Source organism: Equus asinus, chromosome 2 (genome assembly GCF_041296235.1).
Source record: "Equus asinus isolate D_3611 breed Donkey chromosome 2, EquAss-T2T_v2, whole genome shotgun sequence".
Classification (NCBI taxonomy): domain Eukaryota; kingdom Metazoa; phylum Chordata; class Mammalia; order Perissodactyla; family Equidae; genus Equus; species Equus asinus.
In genome coordinates this window covers 67173910-67200228 of record NC_091791.1, presented here as the reverse complement: position 1 = coordinate 67200228, position 26319 = coordinate 67173910, and the positions used below count along the sequence as shown (strand labels likewise).

The window sequence follows — 26319 nt, the reverse complement described above, 5'->3', positions numbered from 1 at the left end:
ACAGCCCTCTTCCTCCTTCCTGGGAGCTCATTCCAGACAGGGTCTGTGTCTACTTGGCTGGCAAGAGGGCACAGGCTGTGGGGTCAGAAGACCTGAGCTCCTGTCCCAGGCCTGCTGCTCGGTTGCTGTTCAACTTTGGCCAGGTCGCCTCTGCCCTTGAGTCCCCACACCCCTTGAGTGCGTGAAGTGGGGTCAGCCATGAACCCCATCTGTCAGGGCTTCTGTGAGATTTGGAGGTGATCAGGTAGGCAAACACGCTTTGTAAACTATAAAGTTGTAGCATTTGCCCCACCGCCCAGTCAGCAGCCAGGCTCAGGCCCTACATGCAGCAGGCACTCACACAATGTTTACTGAAATGATTGAGGGGAGCAAGTGAGAACGTATAGGCTTCTAGGGTGCATGTGAGCCTGGGGGCTGCCGTGGCTTTTGTCCTCGTCTGCCAGGGGGTCTTGGAGGCACGTTTTGATGGCAGTGGTTTTGAGTCTACTGTGTCAGAATGAAGCCTGCATTGGGTCCCTCCTGCACCCTATGGCTTTCTCTGGGGTGGGAGGTGGCCCAGCCTCCAGGATTTAGCACCACCCATCAGGCCTGCCTTTAAGACCTGGACTCCCTTCCCCTCAGGGTCCCCCATTCTAAAGCTAGGGCTGCAGAGAAATCAGGCAGCAGCTGCAGGGAAGGAAGGCCCATGGAGTGGGCTGGGGTTCCGGGAGAAACGAGACTTCCCTCATCTCTGGCCTGTGAAGCACCTCCATCTCATTATCTCATTGGATTCTTACTCTAGCCTGGGCAGAGTCTGCAGTCCATCTGCCTACCTTCTCTCTCTTGATTTCTCCCTCCCTCCCTTTCTTCCTTCTGTTTTGTAACAATGTAGCACAGAGAGGTTAAGCAGCTTGCCCATGGTCCCATAGCTGATTAGGACCAGGCCAAGTCTTTCTGACCCCAGAACCCAGCCTTTCCCACCACCCCTCTGTCTGACCACAGAAATGGACCTGTCCACTCGGACATGCTGTACACCCATTGTGGCTGGCCCAGGCAGAAATCAGACTGCGGGAGAGAGTGTGCTCCCAGCTTTCCTCCCTGCCTGCATCCTCGTGCTTCCCTGGCTTTGGCTAGTGAGGGAGGTTTTATGCAGGAGCTGAGTGTCTCTATTCCATGGGTTGAGGTGATGGTGAGGAGGAGGGGACCCTAAGGTGGGGAGCATGATGACCAGGGGTAAAGGCCAACAGAAGCCTGCGTTCCTCCGCTCCTTGCTGGGGAGTGTGAAGCTCCTGCAGGGCCGTGCATCCCCTCCTCCCACAGGCCCTCTGAGCTTCCCCATCCATCAGTTACTCCCTCCTCTGTGTTCCCAAAGGCTGCTCACACAACCACCGTAGTACTTTTGTGTTCTCTCTAGGCTTTGATCTAGGGCAGGGGTGTAGGGTGGGACCAGGAAGTCCATGAAATCACAAGCAGGGTGCCTGGCACATAGCAGGTGCTCAGCAAATGTGAGCTCTTACTTTTGCTTCAGCGCTGTACCCCAGTGTCTGCCACAATACCTGCCACAGAGTTGGGCTGTCATGTGGAGATGGTGTGAGCAGCACAGTAGTGACATGTGCAGGGAGCATCTGCTCTGTCCCAGATGCTGCTCTGAGCATTTTACATGTATTGACTCATCTAATCCTCACAACTGCCCTCTGTTTTCTCTTATTATCCCCACTACACAGAGGAGGAAACTGAGGCACAGACAGGGTAAGTGACTTGCCAGGGTCACACACATGCAATTCCAGGCAGTCTTGCTTCAGAGGCTGTGCTATCATAAGTATGTGAGGGAGGAAGGAAGAAAGGAACAAAACTCAATTGGGATGTGGAGAAGGAAAGGAAGGCAGGGAGCTGTGCTGGATCCTTGCACATAGTCCATGTTCTCAGAGACATCAAGGAATTCCCCCAGGGTCACACAGGAGCCAAAGGCACAGCTGGGATTTGAGCCCACCGAGCCTTGCTCTACAGCCTGGCTGATTCCTAACCCTCCAACTCAGGCTGCTGGGATCCAGATCAGTAGCCAGCACAGTTCAGCGAGGGCTCCCTGGAGAGCTCTGGGAGGCCTCAGGGCAGAGGAATTGGCCCCCACTCCAGGCCTACACAGTTGAGCGGGAGGCAGGACAGGGAGTCGCTGGGTGAGGCTCTTCATTGCCCAGGTGTGTGGTTCTAGCCAGCCATGGAAGAGGAGCTTGGAGAAGGGACTGTAGTCAGCTGGGGGCCCTTCACCAAGTCCCCTGCCCTTGCTACTCCTCAGTTTCCCCTTCTGTGCAGTGGACCCAGTGATATGATTCCGTCTGTCCCTTGGGGCTGCTGTGTGGATCTCATGAGCTAACAGAGCTGGAAATGAATTGCAAGCTAAGCTGAACAAAAGTAATGGGTTTTTAGGAATAAAAAGATTTTTATTTATGAACATCTAAAGACTGGCTTCTCAAATTTTGGTCCCTGGAACAGGAGCTTATCAGAAATGCAGACAGAACCTTGGGCCCCACCCCAGACCTGTTGAATCAGAATCAGCATTTTTACAAGCTCCCAGGTGACTTGTGGTCATGTTAAAATTTGGGAAACACTGGTCTAAGGTATGTCTGGGCTCTCACTTCCCCATTCCTGGAGATTGCCTCTTAGGCCTTCTTTCCGTAGCCTGATAGGGGTTCTTGGCTGGAAATTCCCATCTCATTGGAGGAAATGCTCTGGTCCAGCAGGACTCCTGCCCTGCTAGGCTGCTCAGGAGCTGGGATCAGCCCTCGTTTGTTTGGGAATGTGGCACCCACCTGTGTTGGCAAGGCCAACCTGCAGCAGCTGGCATACAGGAGGGCTGGCCATCTCCTCTGAGCAAGGAGTGGGCATTTGTGTCCGGAGAGTCTCCATCTTCATGCAGAAGGGCAAAGGGCTGTAGTGTTTTAGGTTAGACTTAAGAAGTGACTTCTTCATTGACCAAGAACAAGCCAGCAAAGGACACTGAGGGCTCCCATAGCCTTAAATGCGTGGCCATGTTGCATGAGGTCAAGAAGCAGAGCTGGGAGGGAGTCCCAGAGGTTCTCTGCCCTGAGACCATTTTGACCTAGAGAGGCCGAGTGACTTGTCTAAGGCCACACTTCAAGCTAGAGACAGTGAGGACTCCTGGCTTCTGACTCCCCATGCCTGGGGTCTTTCTTCATTACAGGCTTCCCTAGAGCCTGGGGATTGACCTTGATGACCTTCTCAGTGCCCTTCCAGCCCCTCTTTGAAGCAGCCTCGAGGGCTTTGAGCATGTGGGTCCGGGGAAGGGAGGAGCTGGCTTTGTGAGCCTAGCAGCTTCCAGGTGTCTTACTCTGTCCTGGCCCACTTGGTCCCCAAGACCACTGGGAACACCCTTGGAGTAGGGGGACTCTGAGCCGTATGCAGTGAGTTGGGGACAGGTTCCCTGGAGTCAAAGGGGTCCAGATGGAGGAAACAAGTTGAGAGAGACCTGAGGGGCCTGACCTTGGTATAGAGGCTAGGGACCACCACTGTGTGTCTTTGGGTTAGTTACTTGCGTTCTCTGTTTACCTGTCTCTAGTATGGAAGAGACGTTTACCAGATCAATGATTCTCAACTGAGACTGCACATTAGAATCACCTGGGGAATTTTTTTTTTCTTTTAGTTTGGTGCTGAAAATTCTGATTCAATAGATCCAGGGTGGGCCTGGCTGTGGGTGCTGTGTCAGCTCTCCAGGTGATTCCAATATACCTTTGCCGTTGTCTGAAGCGGTGTGGTGCCCAGGCAGGTGTAGGGGAGGCCCTTTGCAGGTGAGCAAAACTATCATTGTCCTCGGAGTCCTGGGAATGCAAGACAACAAGCTTCCATGAGACTCGGAAATGAACGTTCCAGACGTTCCCACTTCTCACCCTGTATGATGTCCAGTCCCAGATTTCACAGATCATGTGATTACAAAGTTTTATTATTCTGGGAAACTTGGCTTCACACACTAGATAATTCTGACACTTGGTGGTTCTGAATTTTTTGAGTCTGAGGTTCCATCATCATTCCATATCTAAATTGTGTGATTCTTAACTCTTCCACATTTTTCTGTGTCTCAACGTGCTGTTATTACTGTTCTTTGAAATGATTCTTCACGGCTGTGATTCTAACACATTCTCATTCTGAATTTTAGAGATTTTAAGAATCTAAGCTATTATGGTGCAAACATTTTTTTAAATTCTAAATTCAGCAACTCTGTGCTCTGTCACTACATCTGGGCAGTTGGCCGCCGAGGCCCAGAGCCCAGCCTTTGTCTCCCGAGACAAGGTGGTGATTGTGTAAGCTTGGCCATGCGCCCCCTCCCTGCTCAGCCTGGACAGCCTCTCTTGGGGGAAAGAGCAGGGGTGGGGCGAGCAGAGACCCCACAGAGCTCTCTCTGCTCCATCACTTGTCGATAGAGGAGTGGAAGGCGGAGCGAGTAGGAGGGACCTGCTTGCCAAGCAGCAGGAAGGGCATCAGGTTAGACGTGGAGCAGCGTCTCATGTTCGCTTAGTATATGGGTCTGTGTCATAGTAGAGCCGTCGGTTTCCAGAATTTGAGACATTGGAGTCTATCATATCCAAAGCACCTCTCCTAAATACCACCCCCCGCCCCCCGCCCCGATTCCAGGTGGGAAAATTGAGGCCCAGAAGGTGGAGGTGACTTGCATGATAGAGCTGGTGCCTGAACCCAGGACTCCTAAGTGACCAGCTACCGCATGTAATCTTCCAGCCAGTCCTTCTCAGGCCTTGCCTTTTGCACAGAACTGTCAACCTTCTAGGGGACCCAGTTGACTTTTGGGTCCCCCTGAGGTGACGGGAAGCAGCCCTGCCAACTGAGGATTATACATTTACAGCCTGTAGCCTGGCCAATTTCACCAGGCCCAGGGGCAGCTCTTCCTGCCCCAGATGACCTCCCCTGGCCATTTCCTGCCTGCCAGACCACACAATCTTCCATTTCACTCCCCTAGGACTGGTGCCCACATGTGCCAGCGCATGCCAGGCTCGGAGACCAGGAGGCAGAGGGTGGACAGGGCACAGTCCAACATGGGGTGGGGCCCCAGCACTCACTCACCGTATGACTTGAGAAAATCCCTTCTCCTCGGTGGGCCTTCCCATGCTGGGGGCCGGTGGACCATAACTTACAGTCATCGTGAGGATTAATGTGGACCCTGTGTGTGGAAACCTGACTTGCTGGGAGTGGGTGGAGGCCAGCCTCCTCTCCTGCTCGCCCCTCACGCTCATACACAGCCCAGCTCTGGCCAGCACCTTGTGTTTGTCGAAGGAAACTGAGTGGGCTTACCTATATTCTCTCAGAGGGTGAAATTTTGGATTTCAGACACTTTCCTCAGTTTTCAGAAAATTGGCAAGATAGGGGAGAAAAGAAATAAAGGCCTTGGACATCTGAGATTTTAGGCGTGTGCCCGTAGGATGGTGAGGGTGGTGAGGTCTGCTCTTTACTGAGCTCCAGCTTTCTGCCAAGCACTTTGCCTTCATGAGCTCATTAAATCTTCCCAACTCCTCAGTCTGTAGAAATCATTATTCCTACTTGAGCAATGGGAAACTGAGGCTCAGGGAGGTTCAGAAAGTTCCCCAAGTGCTTGCTGCCAGTAATGGCAGAGTCAGGATTAGAACCCAGGTTTCTGAGCCCCCCCTCCCCCCAGCCAGAGCTCTTTCACTTTGTACTCGGCTGGCTGAGAGGATGCAGGGTCATGAGATAGACGGCGGCCCTCTCCTCTTGCAGCCAGGGAATAGAAAGACATTTGTCAGAAGAGACGAGAGTGGGTGCCTTTTTTCTTCCTTCAGCATGATTCTCCCAATTTTCCACGCAATTATTTTAATGTTTTTAGGAATCCAGCGCTGCCTGTGGCTGACCAGCCCAGGGCCTACCCCTAACCCACTGAAGCGTGTAGAGGTGGGTGTAGAGCAGGGCTCTGCGCAGCCGTGTGCACGGTGCACACACACGGAACTTTGAGTGCGCTCGCCGGCATGTACACCCCTCACCAGTATGCTGGTGCACATGCTGACGTAGAGGCTCATGCTGCTGCCAAGCCCCAGGGAGCCATGAGGGTAACGGGAAGCTGGTGAACCTGCCTCCCTTGGGTCTCAGAGCAGGTTTAGGGTGTCTGTGGGAAATACCCGTGTGTGTTGTTTCTTGTGGGCATTGTTTGCATGTCTGTGTGTGTGTGTGTGTGTGTGTGTGTGTGTGTGTGTGTGTCTGCAGACATGTGACCGCCCAGGGCCCAGTTCTGCCCTTTGAGGGCAGAGCCAGGAAGCTGTGCTCCAGGGCTTCCACACACCACGATCGCACAGGTATGTCCTTCCACTCCTGCAATTCTGGCCTTCTGGGCTGCTGGGAGTGGGGCGAGGATAGGAGAGACAGTCTCAGACCCGTAAGGAGCACGTGTGGCGGGGGGCTCCAGGGACTGGGGATGGTGGGCCTCTGGGGGGATTTGCCTGGGGTCCCTGTACCACGTACTGCCCTGGCCTCACCCCTGGAGAGTAAGACATGTCCTCCTGGTGATGTGGCCAGTGTCAAGATGCCTCTCCTGAGGCGTGGCGGGCCTCAGGTGCTGAGAAGGCTGCTCCTTCTTCCCTCTGCCTAGCACTGGACTTGGATCTGGGAGGTCTGAGCTCCATCCTGCCCCTCCCACGCTGTGTGGTGCTGGAGGTCACTTCGCCTCTCCAGGAGTCCCTGGTAATCACTGCTGCATGCACTACGCGGGCTGAATGATAGGAGGGCCTGGCCACCATTCCCTCGGGACCCATTTCTTCCTCATCCTCCTGGGTTGTCCCCCTCTTTAGACTCAACACTTCCTCCATCAATTCCTCCTTCTTGGCTCTGAAGAATCATTCTGGGACCCAGCAGACAACTTGGAACAGTGGGAAAGCCTGCCTCAGGGGCCTGAGGTCATGTGGTCTGGCCCTTTCTAGCTTGGCCCTTCCTCCACTGAGCTGATTTGCTCCCCTGCAGAGGAGTCTGTGTGTGTGTGTGGGTGTGGGTGTGTATGTGTGTGTAACTATAGCGCAACACCAGGGTAGATGTCCCATCTCCACACCAGCTCTCGGGTGGACCCTGCCCCCAGGGGTACCTTACACAGGCTCAGATGATAGGTTTATAGGTGACTCCCAAGGGCAGGCCTCTAGGAAGGAGCCAGGGCAGATAGTTATCACAAGGCTGTCCCATCTCTCACTCTCACCTGCTGTCCAGTGACGGCGGTCCTCCTCCTATCCATCACTGCTAGCTGCAGGGCATTGTCATCACCCTCCCCTTGCTCCACCCTCACCCTCCCCCAATCAGAGCCAGGTTGTCACCAGCCAAGAGGAGGCCCCTGGCCTGACCCCCACAGCCATGCAGGATGGTTGAGGCCAGACACCTTGGAGTTGTTCTTGACCCCTGGCCTTCTCTCCCCCAGGGCTAACCCAAGTCCTGTGGACTATACCTCCTGTCTGTCCCTGGAGTCCCTCCACCTTTCTCCTCTCTGCCACTCCTCCCCAGACCACGCCACCATCACCTCTCACTAGGTATGTGACAGCAGCCACGTAACTGGTGTCCTCATGTCCAGTCCCTCCCCCCCATTCAATCCATTCTCCACGTGCAGCCCAAGACCTTCTTGAAATACCAGGCTAACCTTGCCACCCTCGATTTTAAACCGTTCCCTGGCTCCCCATGACTCCTGGACTAAAATCCAACTCTGCAGTGTGGTCCCAGGGCCTAGCGTGGTCTGGCCTCTAAAGAAGCCCTCCATGCTTCCTGCCCTCTCAGCCCTCTGAGCAAGCTATGCCATCTGCACAGATCCCTCCCCACTTTCTCTTCACCTGGCTCTTCCTGCACTGCCTGTGGCCGCGACCCCAGCCACCCTGGTCTTATGCTCCCAAAACACAGGGCTCTGCTCTTCCCAAACACATCTCAGTGTTTTGTCAATGTTCAAGTGTGTCACTTTTGTTAATTCGGCGTGGATTTACTGAGCACCCGCCACATCCTAGGCGCTGTTCCAGGTGCTGAGACATACTGTAATGAACAAAAAGACAAAGGAAGAGTGCAGCTTACCTTCTGTGGGATGACAGGTGTTAAAGAAATAGGTACAAAAGGATATGCTGTGGTGTTAGGTCATGTTCAGATAGGGCTGTTGGGGGCAGCCTCTCTGAGGAAGTGACAACTGGAATAGAGACGAGTGAAGCAGGGAACATATGATGGGGAGATCAGCAGGAAGGGCACTCCTGCCAAGGCAACAATAAGAGCAAAGGTCCTGAGGTGAGGCAAGGATGTGGTTGGCCTGTTCAAGGACGAGCAGGAGGGCCAGAATGGCAGCTCCCGCTCAGAGAGAGGACTGGTTGGGAGGAGAGGTGCTGAGGCCTAGGTGTGAGCACGTCCCCAGTGCTGTTCTCCCTTCTCTTGCCTTCTCCCCCAGCTGGGCAGCCCTCCTTTGGGGGACATAGATGGGCGCTTGTCTTGAGACTCCCCCTCACCTCCCCCTGGCCCTCTAAACGCTTACAGCAGGGACAGGAAGTATTGGCCCTCGCCTCCCAGCTGCCTGGTGGGGAGGACACCACCCAGCCGGGCCGGCCTGCCCAGGGAAGGACAGAGGCCCTATTGAGCCTGCTGTCTGGACCAGCAGGGACAATAGCCACAATGAGGACCAAGAGCAGCGGCCAGCATGCTTGTCCAGGAAGTCACCAGGCTGCTGCCCACCTCCCTCCACATGCCTCCCCAACCCCTCCGGACTTTCTCCTCCAGCTACTAATTTCAAGCTGCTGGTAATGTCCAACATGGTCACTTTGTCCTTCCCCTCCTCCCCAGAGGCTCCCTACTTTGTGCCAGACCCATGCTGGGCCTGGGGATCAGGGAGGAATCCACATGGTCTCTGTCCATGGGGAGGGAGCTGGGGAGGAGGCGACAGACACACGCACTGAGTGGGGCACCCTGAGTGCTTCCTACAGAGGTGTACAAAGTGCAGGGGGCCTCAGGGGGTGGGGCAATGTCTAACAGGAGGGCTGGTGGGGAAGGCTCCCTGGAGGAAGAGTCATGTTTCTAAAGTGCTTCTGCATCCAGGGTCATGTTTTCAAGGCCCAGTGGCCATGTGGCACAGGCAGGGAAAGACGAGCATGTGTTATAGGCCCAGAGGTGGAAGGAAGCCATGGCCCCTGCCTCACAGCAAGCCCGGGCCCCTGCAGGACTGGACCTTATGTCTGCTTGTCCAGCCTGTGTGCTTTCTACTTCTGGAATATTTGACAGGATCAAATCAAAGAAGGATCTTTGGGGATCCTTCTTTGGCCCGAAATGCCAACACAAATCATGTGTGCTTGTTACCCCCATTCCATGGCCACAGTGAGGCAGACATCACCAGAATCACACCATTCTTGCCTGTCAAGCTCGGATGCAGCTGCAGAATCCTTCTTAACACAATGCTCTGGTAGCAAGTAATTGGAATGGACACATAAGGTGAAGTATTTGCTTTTCCTGGTTCTATTCTATTCCCTCATTGACACATGGGGAAAAACTGAGACCCAGGCAGGGAAGGGGCTTGTCCCAGGTCACAGAGCATGTTGGTGGCAGCATGTTGGGGTTGGGCTGAGGGTGGGTAAGCAGTTGAAGTGGTGACACTTCAGAGGCTGGGACAGACCCTGCAGTGTGGCTTCCCTGTCTGAAGAAGGGCTCTCCGTTAGTCTCTGCTAGCACCCATTCCTTCATAGCGCTTGTCACAGCTTGGAGTATTTGAATGAGATACTTATTTGTTTTCTTTCCCCCTGACGGTAAGTTCATGGGGTCCAGGGTTACATCTGTCTTGTTGGACCCCTTTCTCCAAGGGACACTGAATATGTGAGTGCTGAGGGCGTGAGTGGAGGACCTGGTGGCAGGAGAGGAAAATGGGCACAGTGACTGTTCCTCAGTCCCTTCCCTGCTCCCTGGTTGGTTGTTTGGCCTCCACTAGCCTGCAGAGGACAAGTGGGATCCCTGGGGCCAATGTGGGCCCAGGCCCCAAGCTGGTCAGATACATGCCGGCATATGGTGAGCAGCCAGCCTAGTCGGGGTGGTGCCTCAGCTTCCTGTGGGGAAACTGAGGCCCAGGGAGACACAGTAATGAGCCAGGAGTCTTGCAGGCTTAGCAGGAGCTGAGTTGGGGTCTCCTGACTTCTGGCCCCCCAACCTCGCCACCAGCCCCCATATCTGTAGCTGACTTTTCCTGACAGTTGAGTCCCTTGGGAGCTGTGTGTGCCGGTGCCAAGGCAAACAGTGGTGGTGGAAATGAGGGTGGGAGATGCCTGCAGGCCCCAAGTTCCTCTACTTTCCTGAACACATGGGCCCTGAAGCAGCCATGCCCCCTGCTCCCTCCATTGTTACCCGTAATGGTTTCCAGATGCCCGGGAAGTCACAGATTTGGGGCTGGGCCAGGCCAACCCTCGCCCAGCACCCCACCACCATCAGTACCACTGCCAGTCCTGCTTTTAAAGAGATGGCCCTTCCTCCCACTGCAGGCTGTTGTCTCACTTGAGCCCAGCAGCCTCACTGTCTTGCATCTAGTCCAGCTCCTGGAGTGAGGAGCCCTAGGCTCCATTCCCAGCTCTAACCCTAACTTCCTGTGTGACTTGGGCTCGTCACTTGCCTTCTCTGTTTCTCTGTATCCTGGGCTATAGGATGGGTGTGTGGAGAGGGGCAATGTGAAGAAGGCAATATCTGATTGACACTCCTGCTTTAATAGACTATTGTTGGTAGCGTCTGGAGCAGTGATTCCCAAAGTGGGTCACCAGACCGGTAACATCAGCATTGGCAGGAAACTTGTTAGAGATGCAGATTCTCAGGCCCACCCCAGACCTGCTGATTCAGAAACTCTGGGGATGAGACTGGCAGTCTGTGTTATAATGAGCCCCCCAGATGGTTCTGATGCACAGTCACTTGTGAGAAACAACCTGTGCTCTAGAATTAAGAGCTTGGGCATCTGGACTCAGAAAGATGGAATGCTGACTTGTAGCTGTTTGACTTTGGAAATGAGCCTCAGTTTCCTGGTACGGAGAATGGTTCAATATTCCTCCCACTGTGTGTGGTAGGGTTACTGTGCTAATCACTGAGGCAGTTAACACACAGCCCGGTCAGTCAGCCAGTCCCACACCAGCTCCTCTGGGACAGATGCTCCGTGAGGGCAGGTTCTGTGTCTGTCTGGCTCATGCCACTGCATGAGCTCTTTGAAGGAGCTGGCTGAGAACCCCGGCCAAGGGGCCATGTGCACGGGTTGCAGGGCGCGTGTGCACTGCTTTCCCTCAGCAGGTCTGTAGTGGGTCTGGTGCTGTCTGAGGGAGACCTGTGGCACAGAGAGAGACAAGATGAGCCCCATGGGGCACAGAGACCAGAGTGGTCCCTGCAGGTAGGAGCAGTCAAGGAAAGCTTCCGGGGGGAAGTGCAGCATCTGCTGGATTTGCTTGGGACACGAGGTATGCCAGATAGTGGGCCTGTGTGTTCAGGGGTGGGTGTGAGAACGAGTACCACCAGCTAGCTCCTCTCTCCTGTAATGGGTACATACTCTGTCTTCTCCGTTCTGAGGACACCAGGAGGGTTGCTGTCATGTGGGGCTGCCCATAGACAAGGGTAAAGACTCCCCAGAAGGTCAGAGCTAGAGACCACATGGAAAGCATTTGGTGCTGTGTGAGTCAGCCAGTCCTGGATTTAGATCCTAGCTCTGCTACTTCCTGGCTGTGTGACTGCAGGGAAATCTCCCAACCCCTCTGTGCCTTGGATCCCTCATCGGTAGGAGTTATAATGAGCATGGAACGGCTGGTGGAGGTAATGCTGCATATAGCAGGAGCTGTGAGGGTTTTACTGCTGGGGAACCTAGGCCCAAGGAGGGAATTGGAGCATCTGGGGGCACACAGCATGGCCCCATCCTCCTGCTTGCTACAGAGCAACACTGTGCTGAGTGCCCTTGCCCTTGGGGACAGTTTTGCAGACTTCTGCAGTCCCTGGGCAAAGAAGCAAGGTCAGCTGCAGCCTGGGCTTTGGGGGTGTGAAAGGCCAGGCTTGCTTCCTCCCATGACCCCCTGGAAAAGTCACATAGAGCAGCTCTTCCTCTGCCAGGCCGCCAGCCTGAAGGGGAAGAGCCCAGGTAGGTTTGTGCCACAGTCTGACACCCCACGGTGACCATGAGAGGCACACGTACACACACACGCACACAGACACAGGCATCCACATGCATGTGCACCCTCCTCCTCAGAGCCCATTCTCTGATTGTTCCAACTCCAGCCGACACTGTGGAACCACAGCAAAAGCTGCCAGATGCCTAGCCTGGCCCCCGGGAGCCTCTTCATCCCTGCTCTGCCTGAGTGCAGTTGCCAGAGGTGACCTCAAAACTAGTCCCTGGCCTTTTGGACCTCACTTAACAATGGGGGAATTGCACAACAGCTAGAAAGACCCAGGTTCAAGGCTTGCCATTTAACTTGCTTTGTGACTTTGGACAGCTGACTTAACCTCTCTGGGCTTCTGTTTCCTCATGGAGAAACGGGGCATAACGAAGCTACCTACAAGTCAGGTGCATGGCCAGCGCCAGCATGCAGTGGACTCTCAGCGAAGTTCAGCTGCTGTCTGCTTGTCACCGTCTCCTAAGCGCCACAAACTCCAACACTCACCTGATGAGAGTTCTCAGAGCTGGAAAGCTTCCTTCTCTTTCTACCCCTCAGTGGCCAGATGAGGAGTTCGAGGCCCAGAGAGAGGAAGGATTGACGTGAGGACAGAGCCGAGGCTGGAAGTCAGGCCAGCAGTCTCTTGGCCAGGCCGCCGTGGGAGCCCCAGCCCCCAGCTCCTGCCAGAGTGGCCCCAAACTGCTGACTTCAGCATTTCACTGGCCAGGGAAGATCAGATTTCTTTTCTGGCGCTTGGCCACCCTCCACACCCCTCCCCCATCGCTATTTTGAGCTGAGTTCCCCTGTCCCCTCCTCCCAGGGCTGTGGCCCTCACACCCAAAGCCACACTCCAGCTGAGGCCTTTCTATCTCTTAACCCACCACCTTTCTGCCCTCAGGTTTTGTGCAGAGCCTCCCTCCAGCCACTAGGGCTGGGCTCGGCACAGCCATGTCTAGCCAAGTCACGTCTGGCCAGGCCTCACCAGGGACAGCCTCAGATGCAGAGCCAGGGACCAGCTCGCCTATGGAAATGGCACTGCTAGCCTGAGGCAGCCCTCCAGAGTGGGCAGCACAGCCCGGGAGGGGCATCCTGGGAGTGGACAGAGCCCATGCCAGGACCAGCCCCAGCATTGTCACCTCCTGTGTGCGTGACCTCGGCCCACACACACTCACCCTTCATGGGCACTGCCCACGCCAGTGTCCTCTCCAGCTCCTGATGTGTTCTGAGCTGCAGCCAGGGTGCTCTGAGCAATGTGGGTAATGTGCAGGGCCCCACGTGGCTGCAGCACGCTTGCTTAGAGACCAGTGGGCAACAAGACAGCAGAAACAGCAGTTTGTGAGACTTCTCTTAAATTTGGGATGAAATCTCTGGTATGCTGGAGGCTGGGTTGGGGCAGGACATGACCCGCAGCTAAGCGGGTGGTGCAGACCACAAAGTCCCCTGGGAATTTGGGGAGCTGGGGCCTTTCTTGGGGGCAGGCAGGGGGAGGGTTCTCAACTTGCGCACCAGCCTGGGACTCAGGCAGTGGAGTGAGCACCCCGAGGATGGCAGTTAACCCTGTCTGAGATTGGAGAGGTCAGAAGGGTGCCCTTTGCCCTTGACCTTGAAGGATACAGGGGCATTCATCAGATAGAGAAATGTTTGGGGCCTCAGGAACAGCAAGAGTAGCGGCCTGGGGGGCAGGAACATGTCATTTGCAGACAACAATTTGTTGTTTGATTTTAAGTTTTGTAGGAGGGCATAGCAGCGACTAAGCTTAGGAGGTCGGCTGGGCTGGGCCAATGGGGAGGGGCCTGAAAGCCTTGAGCGTTCTGCCTCAGTCCTGCAGGTGAGGGGCCCCAGCCTGGTCATTAAAGTACCAGGGTGGGCATGGGGAGTCATGGCTGTAGTGGGAGAGGAGGCACAGTCAGAAGAAAGGGCCCCCACACAGAGATGCACAGGGGGACTGGATGCCCACTCTGGAGGACAGTCTTCAGATTCCTGTAGCGTCCAGCTACGGGCACACCGCAGGGTGGTTGCTAACCTTTCATCCACCCCGTCCAGCGCAGGCGGGCAGTCAGTCTGCAGTCACAGGAGGGGAGGAAAACCCAGGCCTCTAGCAATCCCTAGGATTCGGATGTTTTCCACCCCTTTGTACTGGCCCCTCTTCCCCTCCCCGCCCTCAGCTCTGATCTGTGTGGTTTGCTAATGGAGGAAAGCCAGAAGCAGGAAACAGATAACTTAGGGAGTGGCTGTTCGTGTGACTAAAAAGTCTTGGCTTTCCAAAAAGTTTTGCCTGAGAACTTCAAATTGCCTGGCCTTGGAGCCGGTTGGGACTTGGAGAGAGGGGTTTCTGTTGCCTTGAGGAGGGCCAGGCTCCTCTTCAGGGGCATGTCTGCGCCTTGGGCCCTGAACACCACCTCCCCCACCACCCAGCTCCTGGAGGGGCTTCTCAGCCTCTGTTGGCCATCCCTCCTTGTTGTCACACCACTGACCTCTCCCCCTACTCCACTCTGTCTTGCTCGCTTCCTTGGCTCTCACCCACCTGGCTCCCTATCGCTTATCCCTCACATCCTCAGCCCCTCTTCCCCTGTCTCTCTGTCTCTCCCCTGTTTTCTCCTCTCTGTCTTGGCCCTTCCCCTCCTCTCCACACCCGCACTCCTCCGTCCCTCTCCTCCGGGTTTTCCTGAGACCTTTTCCTGGCACTGTGAAAGCTTCCATTGTTCCCCTGCGTGTTGACAAACCCTAGTGTTGTGGAATCAGGATGGCATTTTTGCAGTGGCTTTGGGCTGGGAGCGGCTGGGAGGGGTGAAGAGGAGGCTGAGCCTTCTGGGCCCATGCTGGGCTGTGGCAGGAACCCAGAAAAGGGGAGGGGGTCTGGGGAAGGCGGCGAGGATGCCTGTGCTCAGACAAGGGGGCCCTTGAAGCTCCAGAGGAAACCCAGGGTGGCCTCCTGCAGCCTCCTTCCTCCTCCCAGCATCCCGCAGGCTGCACAGCCCAGCCCACCTGGCCCTCTGATCGCCTGCTTCCTCTGGGCCTCTGTGGAGCCTGCAGCTGCCTGGACCATCCTCCCCAGGCTGTGTGTATGGACACTTGAGTGTGAGGGGTTCTGTGGAGGGCCCCTAAAGCAGTGTCACAGAGCACAGAGGAAGGAAGAACATGGGTCTCAGCACTGGACAGACTTAAGCTCAGTAATTTGCCCCATTGCTTACTAATTATGTGACTTCAGACAAGTCACTGTCTCCATCCAAAGCCTCAGTTTCTTCATCTGTCATTAGGATCAAGAGCGCTGATTCTGTGGGGCTGTTGCATCAATTAGAGATGATTTCATGCCTCATGCATTTGTCCCATGCCTGTCACCTATGAGGACTGGCTGAAGAGTGGCTTCTGTCTGAGGACATGGGTCCAGGAGTGTTTCTACAGGTGGGAGTCTGACTTGGGCTTGAGCCTAGAAGTCTGTGGCCAAGGGTGTCTGTGACTGGCATGGGCATGGTTGGTACAAGGTCCACAGGGCTGACTCATTTGGAAGGCCCCAGACTGTGAGAGCATTCCTCATCTGTCTTGTTTATTTCCATATTCCTGGAATGTTCCACAGAGCCTGGTGCAGGGTGAATACTCAATAAATGTTATTTGAATAATCGAGGGGGTGGCCAGGGGTTGGAGGTCAGAGCTGGGGTCGTGTTCCTAAGGGAAGGCTTGTTCTCTAATTTTCTGACAACCATTTCATGGAAAGGCTGTAACTGAGGTGGTAAGTGCCACTTTGGAGCTGGCAGATCGGGTTCAAGTCTTGGCTCCATAGCAATGGGACCCTGCACAGGTTGCTTGGCCTGTCTGGGCCTCAGTTTGCTCTCCTGTCAAATGGAGTGGCTGTGGAGTGACAGGCTGGAAAGTGGCTGCCACGTGGTAGGTAGTCATTAAATCTCAGTGTCCCAGCTGCTCCAGAGCAGCCCCCTCACGTGGCAGATGACAAAACTGAGGCTCCAAGATGGGCATGGGAGAAGCGGGCCCAAACCTGGGCCTCTGATGGCAGCCCCTGTTCATGCCCCACTGGCCCAGGCTCCAAGCTGGAGGACAGCAGGGAGGGCAGAGAGGCACCTGTGGGCCCGAGAAAAGGGGGCTAAGAGAGGAGGCTTCTGGGACAGGGGCACTGCCTCCCCCAGAGAGGGCCTCAGCCACCAGAAAGAGTTCCCAAAACCCTCTTGGACTGTCCAGGAAGGGCCAGCAAGTCTGCACAAAGAGTCCTCGGCCCATGGGCCACTCACCCCCACCCCTCAGCCTCCCTGTCTTCGTCTGTGGAAAGGGCATAGAAACTCCTGAGATCCAGGGCTCTTCCTCTCTCAGTGCGAGGCCAGGACCACCTCAGTGGCCCAGCTGCAAGAGAGCACACAGACCGGGTGGAACAGGGAGCCGGCAAGGAACCCATCTGTTCCCTATTTCCTCCCCCTGCTCCTCCTGGCTTCAGCCATTTCCTCTCAGCTGGATGCACTGTGGGGCTAGCCTAGTGCTCCATAGGGGACAGGGCAGCAGACACACACTGAGTTATGGGCCTCGGGGAGGAAAGTGACCCTGCCAAGCAGTTGGTCTCACCCTCATTCTGGAGTTGGGGAAACTGAGGCCCAAGAGGGGAAGGGATGCCTCCAGGGCCATCCAGCATGCCAGGACCCTTGACCTGTAACACCGCATTCCAGTTTCTTGCCGTCCTGGCTTGGTGGGTTCCTCTTTATGTGATCCTGGCACACTACAGGGCAATTGAGAGAGTGGCTTAAGTCAGATAGCCTGGGCTCAAATCTGGACTCCATCACTTGCTGGCACTGTAGCCTTGGGCAAGTTACTTAACCTCATCATGCCTTGGTGTTCTCATCAGAAACCTGGGACTAATCATTCTTAGCTCATAAGGCTACAAGGAGGGCCTGGCCTTGACTAGATGCCTAATGAGTGTGGCTATTACCCTACCCTAGAGTTTGGCCAGGCACAGGCTGTTCTCCTGGGCAGGCAGAGGTGGCGCAGCCAGGGCTGGGTGTGAGGCCCACAGCTGGACCTACAACCGGAACGCGGAATCCAGAGAACAGAGGCTGTGCGTCCTGAGGCAGAACTGGCACGTGTCATGACGTGCAGGGCACAGCCACAGGCCCTCAGCACCCTCACTCCACTGCCTCCTCCCAGGCCCCGGCTCCCTGGGATGCTTGCATCAAGCTACCGAAGGCTACAATGTCACTTCCTTACAAAAGGGACTCATAGTCTAAAATGGGCCAAGAGAAGAGCAAGCTTCATCCTAAAGCTGACTCACTCCTGGTGGGCCTTCAGGAAGCAGGGGCAGGGAAATTGATGGACCAAGTGACCAGCCAGGCTCTTGTGTCATGTGACAGGTATGTACACTTCTGACTTTCCTCAGAATCGAGGGAGCAGATGGGATTCAGGAGGTGGGAAGTCTGCACCATGTCTGGGGGCAGGGAAACTCCATGGACAGGAGCAGAACCTGCAGCCAGAGGTTGGCTAGTGCCTGGCACCCAGGCCCCGTGTCCACACCTGCAGGGGCAAAGTGGGGACAAATATGGAGAAAGCTGCCATCTCCATTGGGTTCCCACCCCTCTGGGAAAGCTCAGGGTGCTGATTCGTGGGCAGGGGGGTCCTGCAGGCCAGGGAGATGGCAAATGAATCATCATCACCTCCATCAAAATCAAATCTACTCGTTAAAGACAATTCATTAATTAGAACAGAGCATAAGAAGCAGCAATAACATAATGGTCCTCTCTCCAAGAGGCAACCTCTGAACCCTTCTGGTTGATTTTCTGCTGGCCCTTTTCTTGCACATTTTTCCTTTTTACACTTTTACTCTGGGAGTAGTCTGTATTCGATCGCTTATGCTGCTTTATAAGCGTTTTCCCAAACCCTGCAAAAAAATCCTCATAAATATTTAATGGCTTCATTGTCATTCATGCAATGGGTGTAACATCATTTAGGGAATGAAAGCTTGGTGTTGAATGGTTAGCTTGTTCCAGTTCTTCATTGTCATAACCAATGTGACATGAGCATCCTCGAACACCCCTTTGGTCCACATCTCTGATCATTTCCTTAGGACAGTCACCCAGAAATAGATTTGCTGGGGGGAAGGAATAGACATTTTTTATTTGCAGGCTTAATGGCAAGTTATGCTATAGGAATACAATAGAAAATATAGCTGTTCATCCCCCGCCCCTAACAGCAGCTGAGAGTGCTCCATCTCTACACTGCCCAGTTGGCCTTCACCAGCGATGAGAGCTGGGAGGATTACAGAATTGGAAGTCCCCTCAGTGTTACCTGGTCCAACTGCCTGACCAAGTCAAAAGTCCCCTTGGCCGTCTCCCTGATAGTTGTTTACCCAGCCTCTGCTTATATACCCCGGTGACAGGGAGCTCACTACCTACTGGCCAACCACAAGAAATCTCATGAGCTGATGGGAAGAAAACACTGAGTCATTCACAAGAAGTGTCCAGATAGTGTCAGCATCATCTGCAGCTCTTCCCAAGCTACTAGCTTGCCTGGATGGCTCCTCCTACCCCCACTCAGCTTTTGCCCTCCCTGTTCCCAACACAGGTCCTCCTTCCCACCCCCATGCCAGCTACCACCTCACACTTCCCAGGCTGCCCTCCACAGCAATTCTAGCGTTCATTTGGAGATCAGAGGACCCAAGCCCTCCTCCCATCTCTGTCTTTGATTTGCTATGTGGCCTTGAGCAAGTTTCCTTGCCTTTCTGGTTCCCAGAGGTCCTTTCTGTACTACAAGGGGTGGTTTCTGAGCCCCAGTGAGCTTTGCCCAGGCTCCTGGCGGATGTGATCCCCAGAGGGGTATGTGGCAGGGGCCAGGGTCAGGAAGCCTGGTCAGGCCTGGTGTCCTTCCCAGTTGGGGCAGGTAGCTGCCCCTGCCGAACATGTGGCAGCAACTGTCTGTTTCATGCTGAGGTTTATGAGGAGAGGCCAGGCCTTTCTGAGAGGAGGCACAGGGTAAAAAGCCTTTGTTCCTCAAAAATTCCTGCTCCCTTTGGCCCTGCCTTGTCTGTAAGCGTAAACAATGTTGAGACTGAGCCCTTCCAGGAAGTGGCTCACCACTGCCGAGAGCTGCCCACTGGCCTGTCTACCCCTCCATCCACTGCCTCTTCCCCGCTGCCCCACAGGCCATTTCTCCCCTCTGACCCACAGGAGGGCAATGCTAAGGCCTGACACTGGGCTGGGCTGAGCTGGAGGCTCTGGGGGCCAGGGGATTTCTCCTGCTGACTACAGGCTGAGGCCTCATGGTGGGGACACACTTGGGAGTGACAGACAGAAAAGATGAGCCAAGTGTTACCTTGTAGACAAGCCTGCTGAACCTAGCCTCCTGCCCCTCACATGCTGGAAACTCTTTGGAAAGTCCTGCCTCTTCCCTGTGCCTCAGTTGCACTATCTGTTAAGTAGGTTGATGACATTCCCTGCCCCGCAGGGTTGTGAGAAGGGTTGAATGGGGCCTGGCAGGCTGTGGAGCCCTGAGCAAAAAGCCTAGCACACAGGCGGTGCTTCATAAATGTCTGTTCTCTTCTCTCTTCCCTTTGTCCTCTGCCAGCATCTTCAGAGCTTCCATAACCTTCCTCTGTCTTTCTCGGCTCCTCCCTGAGAATTTCAGAAGGTAAAGATACCTTATACTGTTCGTTTTTTGCCACCTCCCCCACAACCCAGGGAGATCAAGCCCACGCTCTACCCAGGCCTCCCTCCCATCTTTGGAACTTTTCTTCTTGTAATTTACGCCCATTAGTCTCAGCCCTAGTCTCTGCATCACCCAGAACACCTCTCCCCCGTCTCTCTGTAAGTGCCTTAGGAGAGAATCATACTGAAATTGCTGTGGTTACTGAGTACTTGCAAGCACTTGCAGTCAAGCCACTGAGCTAAGACCTTCATGTGCATGAATGCATCACACCCTTCCAGGAGCCCAGGAAGCGGGCCCTTTATCATCATCCCCAGTTTCCAGTTGAGGAAACTGAGGCACAGAGAGATGGAGTAACTTGCTGAGAGTCCCCTAGAAAGTCACAGGTAGAGCAGAATGCAAGCACATCATCTGGTCCTGAAGTCTATGATCTGAGACACGTCCCGTGCACTGGGGTGTCAGAGCTGGGTGCTCCCAGTGTCTGGTTTGACAGTAGTGTGGGAATGGTGTGCTGAGGACTGCTGGTCCTTGGGAGGCCTGAGCCCCCAGCTGTGATGGACGGCTCCAGAACAGCTGATTTCCTGATTACGTGGTGTGGTGATGCTTCCCGACTCACTCCCTCGCTCTCCTCTCTCATCTTCCTGCTTCTCCCTTTGCTGCACACTCCATATCTTCTTTATTTGTGTGGGCTTCCTTCCTGTTCATTTCTGAAACAGAGAGCCTTTGGGAACCAAATTGTTAGTCCTGCTCCAGTCCTCACCCTTTGCTCTGCAGAGTGCCCCTGGGATGCCTTCACCCTCTGATACCTTGACCCCTGCCCCTTGTCCTAGCTGTGTGAGGCCAGGTGCCAGGTCCTGTCAGTCTTGAAACCAAGAGGCCTGCAGAACTAGACCCCAGAGTGGACCTGGCTGATGATGGCCCCCACATTTCCCCCTTTGATCAAGGAGTCTCAAATTCTACCATTGGTGAGGCACCCCGTGCCTGTCTCTTATCCTCCCTTAAAATGTAGATGCCTTTAAGAACAGGGACATAGGGGAATGAGTACTTGATTTCAGGATTACTGAAGAAGGAAGCTGTAGAAGCTGGGGTTACTTAGAAGCTGTGGGTACCAGGCACCAGGTGGAAAAACTGACACCAAAAGAAGTTAGAGGGCTTGTTGCATACCCACTAACTTGACACCAACAGAGCTCACAGTGCCTTCAGAGACATAACTTGGCCCCTCTACTGCAAATTGACTGGACCCTGGGCTTTGACTGCGTGCTGAGTGCTCTCCTGGGCATAGCTAGCCTCTCTCTCAGACCTGACCAGTGCTGAGAACCAGCCTTGCCTCAGCTCAGACTGAACCTTCTCCCCAGGATATCTCAGCTGCCAGGAAGGCCAATAAGGATCCAAAAGATATTAAGCAGTGGGCCCAAGAAATCAGGGCAGTGTTTCTGTCACTTTCTAAGTTTAAATTTACACACTCAGTACGTACACACTTGAGGTTTTTTTTTAATTTACACACTTTTTAGTGCTTTCCTGAAATTCTAGTAGGCTGTTATCAAGTGGCGGTAATGGCTCCTAGGAAAAAGAGACATGATTACCTAAGGAAGAAATTATCATCTTATATCCCACTATTGTTCTACATTAGTAAATAGTAATAATAGTGAATACTCCTATTTTACTTTGATGTGCCAGGCACTATTCTAAGTGTTTTCCATGTATCATTTCATTTAATCCTCAGAACATCTTGTATGATATTTCCTGTCGTTATCCTTGTGAAGTAACTTGCCCAGGATATCACAGAGCTAGGATTTGGATCCAGAGTCTGTGCTCTTAACCATGATGTACAACATCATAAATGGGCAATTACCCAGGGAAACGTTGCTGTGGAAACCGATCATCTCATAGCCCAGTGCTGCTTCAACTCAATGGCATAGGAATTCCCTGGAGCTTTTGTTAAAATACAGATTCTGATTCGGTAGATCTAAAGTGGGGCCTGAGATTCTGCATTTCTAATAAGCTCCCAGGTCACACTGCTGATGCCAGTCTAGGAACTGCACTTTGAGAAGTCACCGTGTAGAACCTGTGTTTAAGCCTGTGTCCAACTCAAAGCCTGCCAGTGCCAAGTAGGTGACATAAATGCAGGGATAGTTGACGTGGAGTATACATGTGCAGTTGCTTTGATGTGGCAACCACTCCTCGACCTCAGCTGATAGTTGTCGGCAAGAATTCTGGACCAATGTGGTCAAACTTCTATGTGAAATCTCCCATTTTCAAATACTGGAGCAACTAATTCAAATTATAAAATGCTATGCAGCATGAATGTTCATTGCAGCATTATTCGTAATAGCCAAAAATTAGAAACAACTCAAATGTCTGTTGTCTGATGAATGAGTAAATAAAACATGGCATGACTATACAGTGGAATATTATTCAGAACAAGAAGGAATGAAGTACTGATGCCTGCCACAATGTGGATGAATCTTACAAACATTGTTCTAAATGAAAGAAGTCAGACACAAGAGGACAATTGTTGTGTGATTCCACTTACGTGAAATATCTAGAATAGGGACATCGATAGAGACAGACAGTAGATTAGTGGTTGCCTAGGGCTGAGTAGGGTGAGGGAGCATAGGATAGGGAGTGACCCTTAATGGGTACAGGGATTCTTTTGGGGAGTGACAAAAATGTTCTAAAATTAGATTGTAGTGACGATTGTATAACTCTGTGAATATACTAAAAACATTGAACTGTATGCCTTCAATCAGTAAAATCTAGAGTATGTGAATTATATCTCAATAAGTCTGTTTAAAGAAAAACACCATGTAGGAGAGAGCTAGTTTCTTTAATGTATAAAGTACAGTCACAAGTCAGCACGAAAAATACCAAACCCCGGAAAAAAATCACAAAGGATATGAACTAACAGTTCACAAAGGAAACACAAATGGTTCTCAAATGCATGGGAAAATTCTCTCTCGCTCCTGTTACAAGACGTACATGTCAACGCCACTCAGATTTTCTGCCTCTGATTGGCAGTGATGGAAACCCTGCCGTTGAGGATATGGGATTTTAAGTTGGTACACCTGCATTGGCGGGGGGGGGGGGAGTGGTAATTTGTCATTATCTTTAAAAATTAAAAGTGCGCATACCCATTGGCTCAGCAGTTTCATTTCCAGGAATTTATCTCACAAATGTACTCTCACGTGTGCAAGATGATATATATATGCAAAAGTTATTCATCGTAGCATTGTTTGTAAGAGTGGAACAGTGGAAACAACCCAGGTGTTCTATAATAGTGACTAGCAAACATGGTGGAACTTGCATGGACCCTGCAACTGTTACACAGAATACAGTACCTCTCTTTGTATGATGTGGGGAAAAGATATATTATTACATACATCTTATAATAATGATAATAATATGTCCAAGATATATTATTAAGTGGAAAAGGGAAGATGCAGAACCAAATGTATAATCTGTTTGTCTATGAGCGATGGAGAAGAAAGAATGTGGTGTACATATGTATACGTTGCCTATGTTTATATATGCCAAGCCATCTCTGGGGTAGTCTAAAGGAATTGATTGCCTCCAGGTAGGGGAGCGGGTGGCTGGGAGCAGGGCTGAGGAGGGGCACCTGTCCCCGCAGACCAGGTTGCACAGGTTGCCTCTTCCATGCCCATTTAAACTGCACCACCCTGTGGCCTAAAGATCAACTGTGTGTAGGTCCACGCGACCACCAGCTGCCTTCTTATGACGTCTCAGTTCAAGAAATGATTTCTAGCCACCATCCAGTACTTTGATCCCTTAAATCTAAAAATGATGTGCACCACCTGTTCTCTGTCCCCTGTGCAGGTCTCCCAGCCTTGGGGTTCCTGTGTGTTCTCTGGATTGGGGACAAAAGGTGCCTGTGCACGGGGACGCAGGGTTTGAAGACTGAAGAGGGAGACCGTGGGGACCCTGTGGGGGCATCCTTTTGGCCTGGTGGATCCCAGTCCTTTGTGTTTGCTTCCTACCCTCTAGGCACGCCCCAAAGGCGAGGGTCTGACCCCTTACCAGGGCAAAAAGCGCTGCTTCGGCGAATACAAGTGTCCCAAGTGCAAGAGAAAATGGATGAGTGGGAACTCCTGGGCCAACATGGGACAGGAGTGCATCAAGTGCCACATCAACGTGTACCCACACAAGCAGGTGAGTGGGCGGGCTGGGGCAGCAGTGTGTGTTTGTGTAGGGGGCAGTTCTCTGAGGGACTGAGGGAGGCTGCCTTTTTCCCTTATTGTGGCACAAGGTGAGGATGAGGCCAGATCCAAGTTGGCCCTTTCTTCGGCTCATGTGAAGCGGGGGAAGGGAAGAAGGCTAAAGGAGCAGCTGTACCAAGACCCTGAGACCCCAGGTGAATTTTAAAACTAATGAACTGGGGTTGCTGTTGTGAGCCAAACAGGGGTACAAAGGCAGCAGGATGCTGTAGAAAACATGCATTTCATGCATTTATTCGTCCTATTGGCTCATGAATACGGGGCAGCTACTGTGCAGGCCCTGTGCAAGGGGTTGGTGGCCAAGGCACATGTGGGCCTGCCCAGGTGCAAAGGGATTGAGGCCGCTCAACCCAGGGAGGACCTACTCACTGCAGGCTGCAAAGAGGAGGCCACATTGACTCTGGGACCTGAAGGAGAGGAGGAAGCTAGACCTGTTGTAATTGAAGGGATGGCCTTCCTAAGAAGAGGGTACAGCAGGTGCAGATGCCTTGAGGCTGTAAGGATTTGGGGTGCTCAAGGCCCAAAGCTCAGTGAAGGAGCAGGAATGTGGAGGAAGAGGAATGGCATGAAAGTTAAATGGGGCACCCACCAGAGCCTTAGGGGCCACACGAGGAAACCCCTGAGCCACAGGGCTTTCAGCTTCATTTTGAGATGACTACTCTGGTTGTGTGTGGAGATTAGTTTTGGTGGGGCTGGGAGACTGAAAGTGGGGAGACCAGTGGGAAAGCCATGGCCAAAGTCCCGTGTGAGCTGGAAGAGATCTGAACTAAGGAGGTGGATCTGGCCCCAGGTCCAACCCAAAGTGTCCCCAGATTGGATGTGGAAGGTGAGGGAGGGGCAGGAATCCAGGAGACAAGTCACACTTTGGGCTTGAGCCCCTGAGTGGATCAAGGTGTTTGTTCCTGAAGTGGGTAGCCTGGGCTGGGGCAGGGGGTGGTGGGACACAGGTGTCGCAGAAAAAGCAGAAGTTCTCTGATACGTGTGTTACATTTGAGATGTTCGTGAAAATCCAAGTCGAGATGTCGAAAAGGCAGTTGGATTTGTTATTCTGAAGCTCAGGTGAGAAGTGAATGTGGCTCTTACCTAACTGGTGTCATTGGCCTGAAGATATTTAGGGACTGGATGGGATTTCCTGCAGAATGTAGACAAAGTAGAGAAGGGGTTCCCCAGACCAGGTGTTGGGGAATCCCAGCCCTGGGTGGTCAGATGGAGGAGAAGGATCCAGTGAGGAGAAGGAGAACCCAACAGTGTGGAGCACTGTTCGAGGGGACAGGTGGTGGCTGGTGCTAAGGTGTCAGGTATACTGACCATGGAGAAGTGCCCCTGAGATTAGGAAGTAGTCCTCAAACTTTGTGGGACATCACTTTTACATGGAGAACTTGTTGAACTATGGCCAAGGTTTGAGAACCACATAGGGTGAAGTGGAGGTGACAGTTCACAGTGGACCTGTCATCCAAGAGGGGGGAGGTTTGTTGGTCCAGGCTGCAGAGGGAATATCTTCATCGTCTGCTCAAGGGGATTTGATTGTGGAAAGAAGCAGAGAAATGGGACAGTAGCTGGAGTAGGGAAGGTGGCATTGAGATGGGTGTCATGGAGATGAGAGAGCCTGGAGCATATTACAGGCAAATGAGAATGATCTAGAAGAAAGCAAAAGGCTGATGATCCAGGGACAAGAGGGGGACACCTTATGGTGAGCACAGGAGGGAGAGAGGTGGGGCTAACTAGGGAGGTTGGTGGGTTTGATGGTGCAGAGAAGAGGAACTTCACTTCCAACGCTAATTCTCAGTGAAGTGGGGCACGAGGTTTTCAGCTAAAAGTGAGGGTGAGGTGGGGTGTGGCGGGCTTGAGGAAGGACAAGCGAGGAAGTAGGCCTACCAGAGAAACCTGGCTGGACTGCCACGCAGTATCCCAGGCCCAGGGGATGTTGAGATCATAGCTGTAACCAAAGCTGTCAGTCTAGTTCTGTCTCGCTCCAGCAGGGTTCACTGGGCAGGTGCAGGCCAGAGACAGAGGACAGGGGTACAGGGGCAGAGGTTTGCTGAAAGAGTGTTTCAGAGGAAAAGAGATCGAAGAGTTGGGCATGTTTGGAAAAGTGTGATGACAATGCGTGACCCTGGGATGTCTGCTAGGTGGCTGGGAAGGGAAGCCAGAAGGGCCCTGATGGAGAGCTGGGGCCAAGACTGGGTGCACTGTGGAGCCAATGAGCTGGACAGAGAGCAGACTTCTGAAGAAGACCAAGTCCAGGGTATGGCCAGGGGGGCATTGGGAGAGAAGGTCTCTGCTGATGAGGTAATCAAGGCCCTGAGGAGCCAGGGTGGGGCAAGTCTTCCCTGTGTAGGGTGTCACCAAGAAGGATG

At 53.3% G+C, this 26319-nt stretch overlaps 1 protein-coding gene across 2 annotated transcripts in view; it reads left to right on the top strand.

Moving 5' to 3' along the window:
• The window catches only part of ZCCHC24 (zinc finger CCHC-type containing 24), a 67946-nt gene that overhangs the window by 32146 nt on the left and 9481 nt on the right, over window positions 1–26319 (top strand). The window contains exons 3-4 of one of the 2 annotated variants that reach the window (XM_044761108.2): window positions 23733–23897; window positions 26092–26274. In XM_044761108.2, the coding sequence (XP_044617043.1) occupies window positions 23733–23897; window positions 26092–26166 (240 nt within the window). In that variant the 3' untranslated portion in view covers window positions 26167–26274. Of the gene's footprint in view, window positions 1–23732; window positions 23898–26091; window positions 26275–26319 lie in introns of those variants that run through there. The other variant, XM_014837251.3, reaches the window with a different exon arrangement.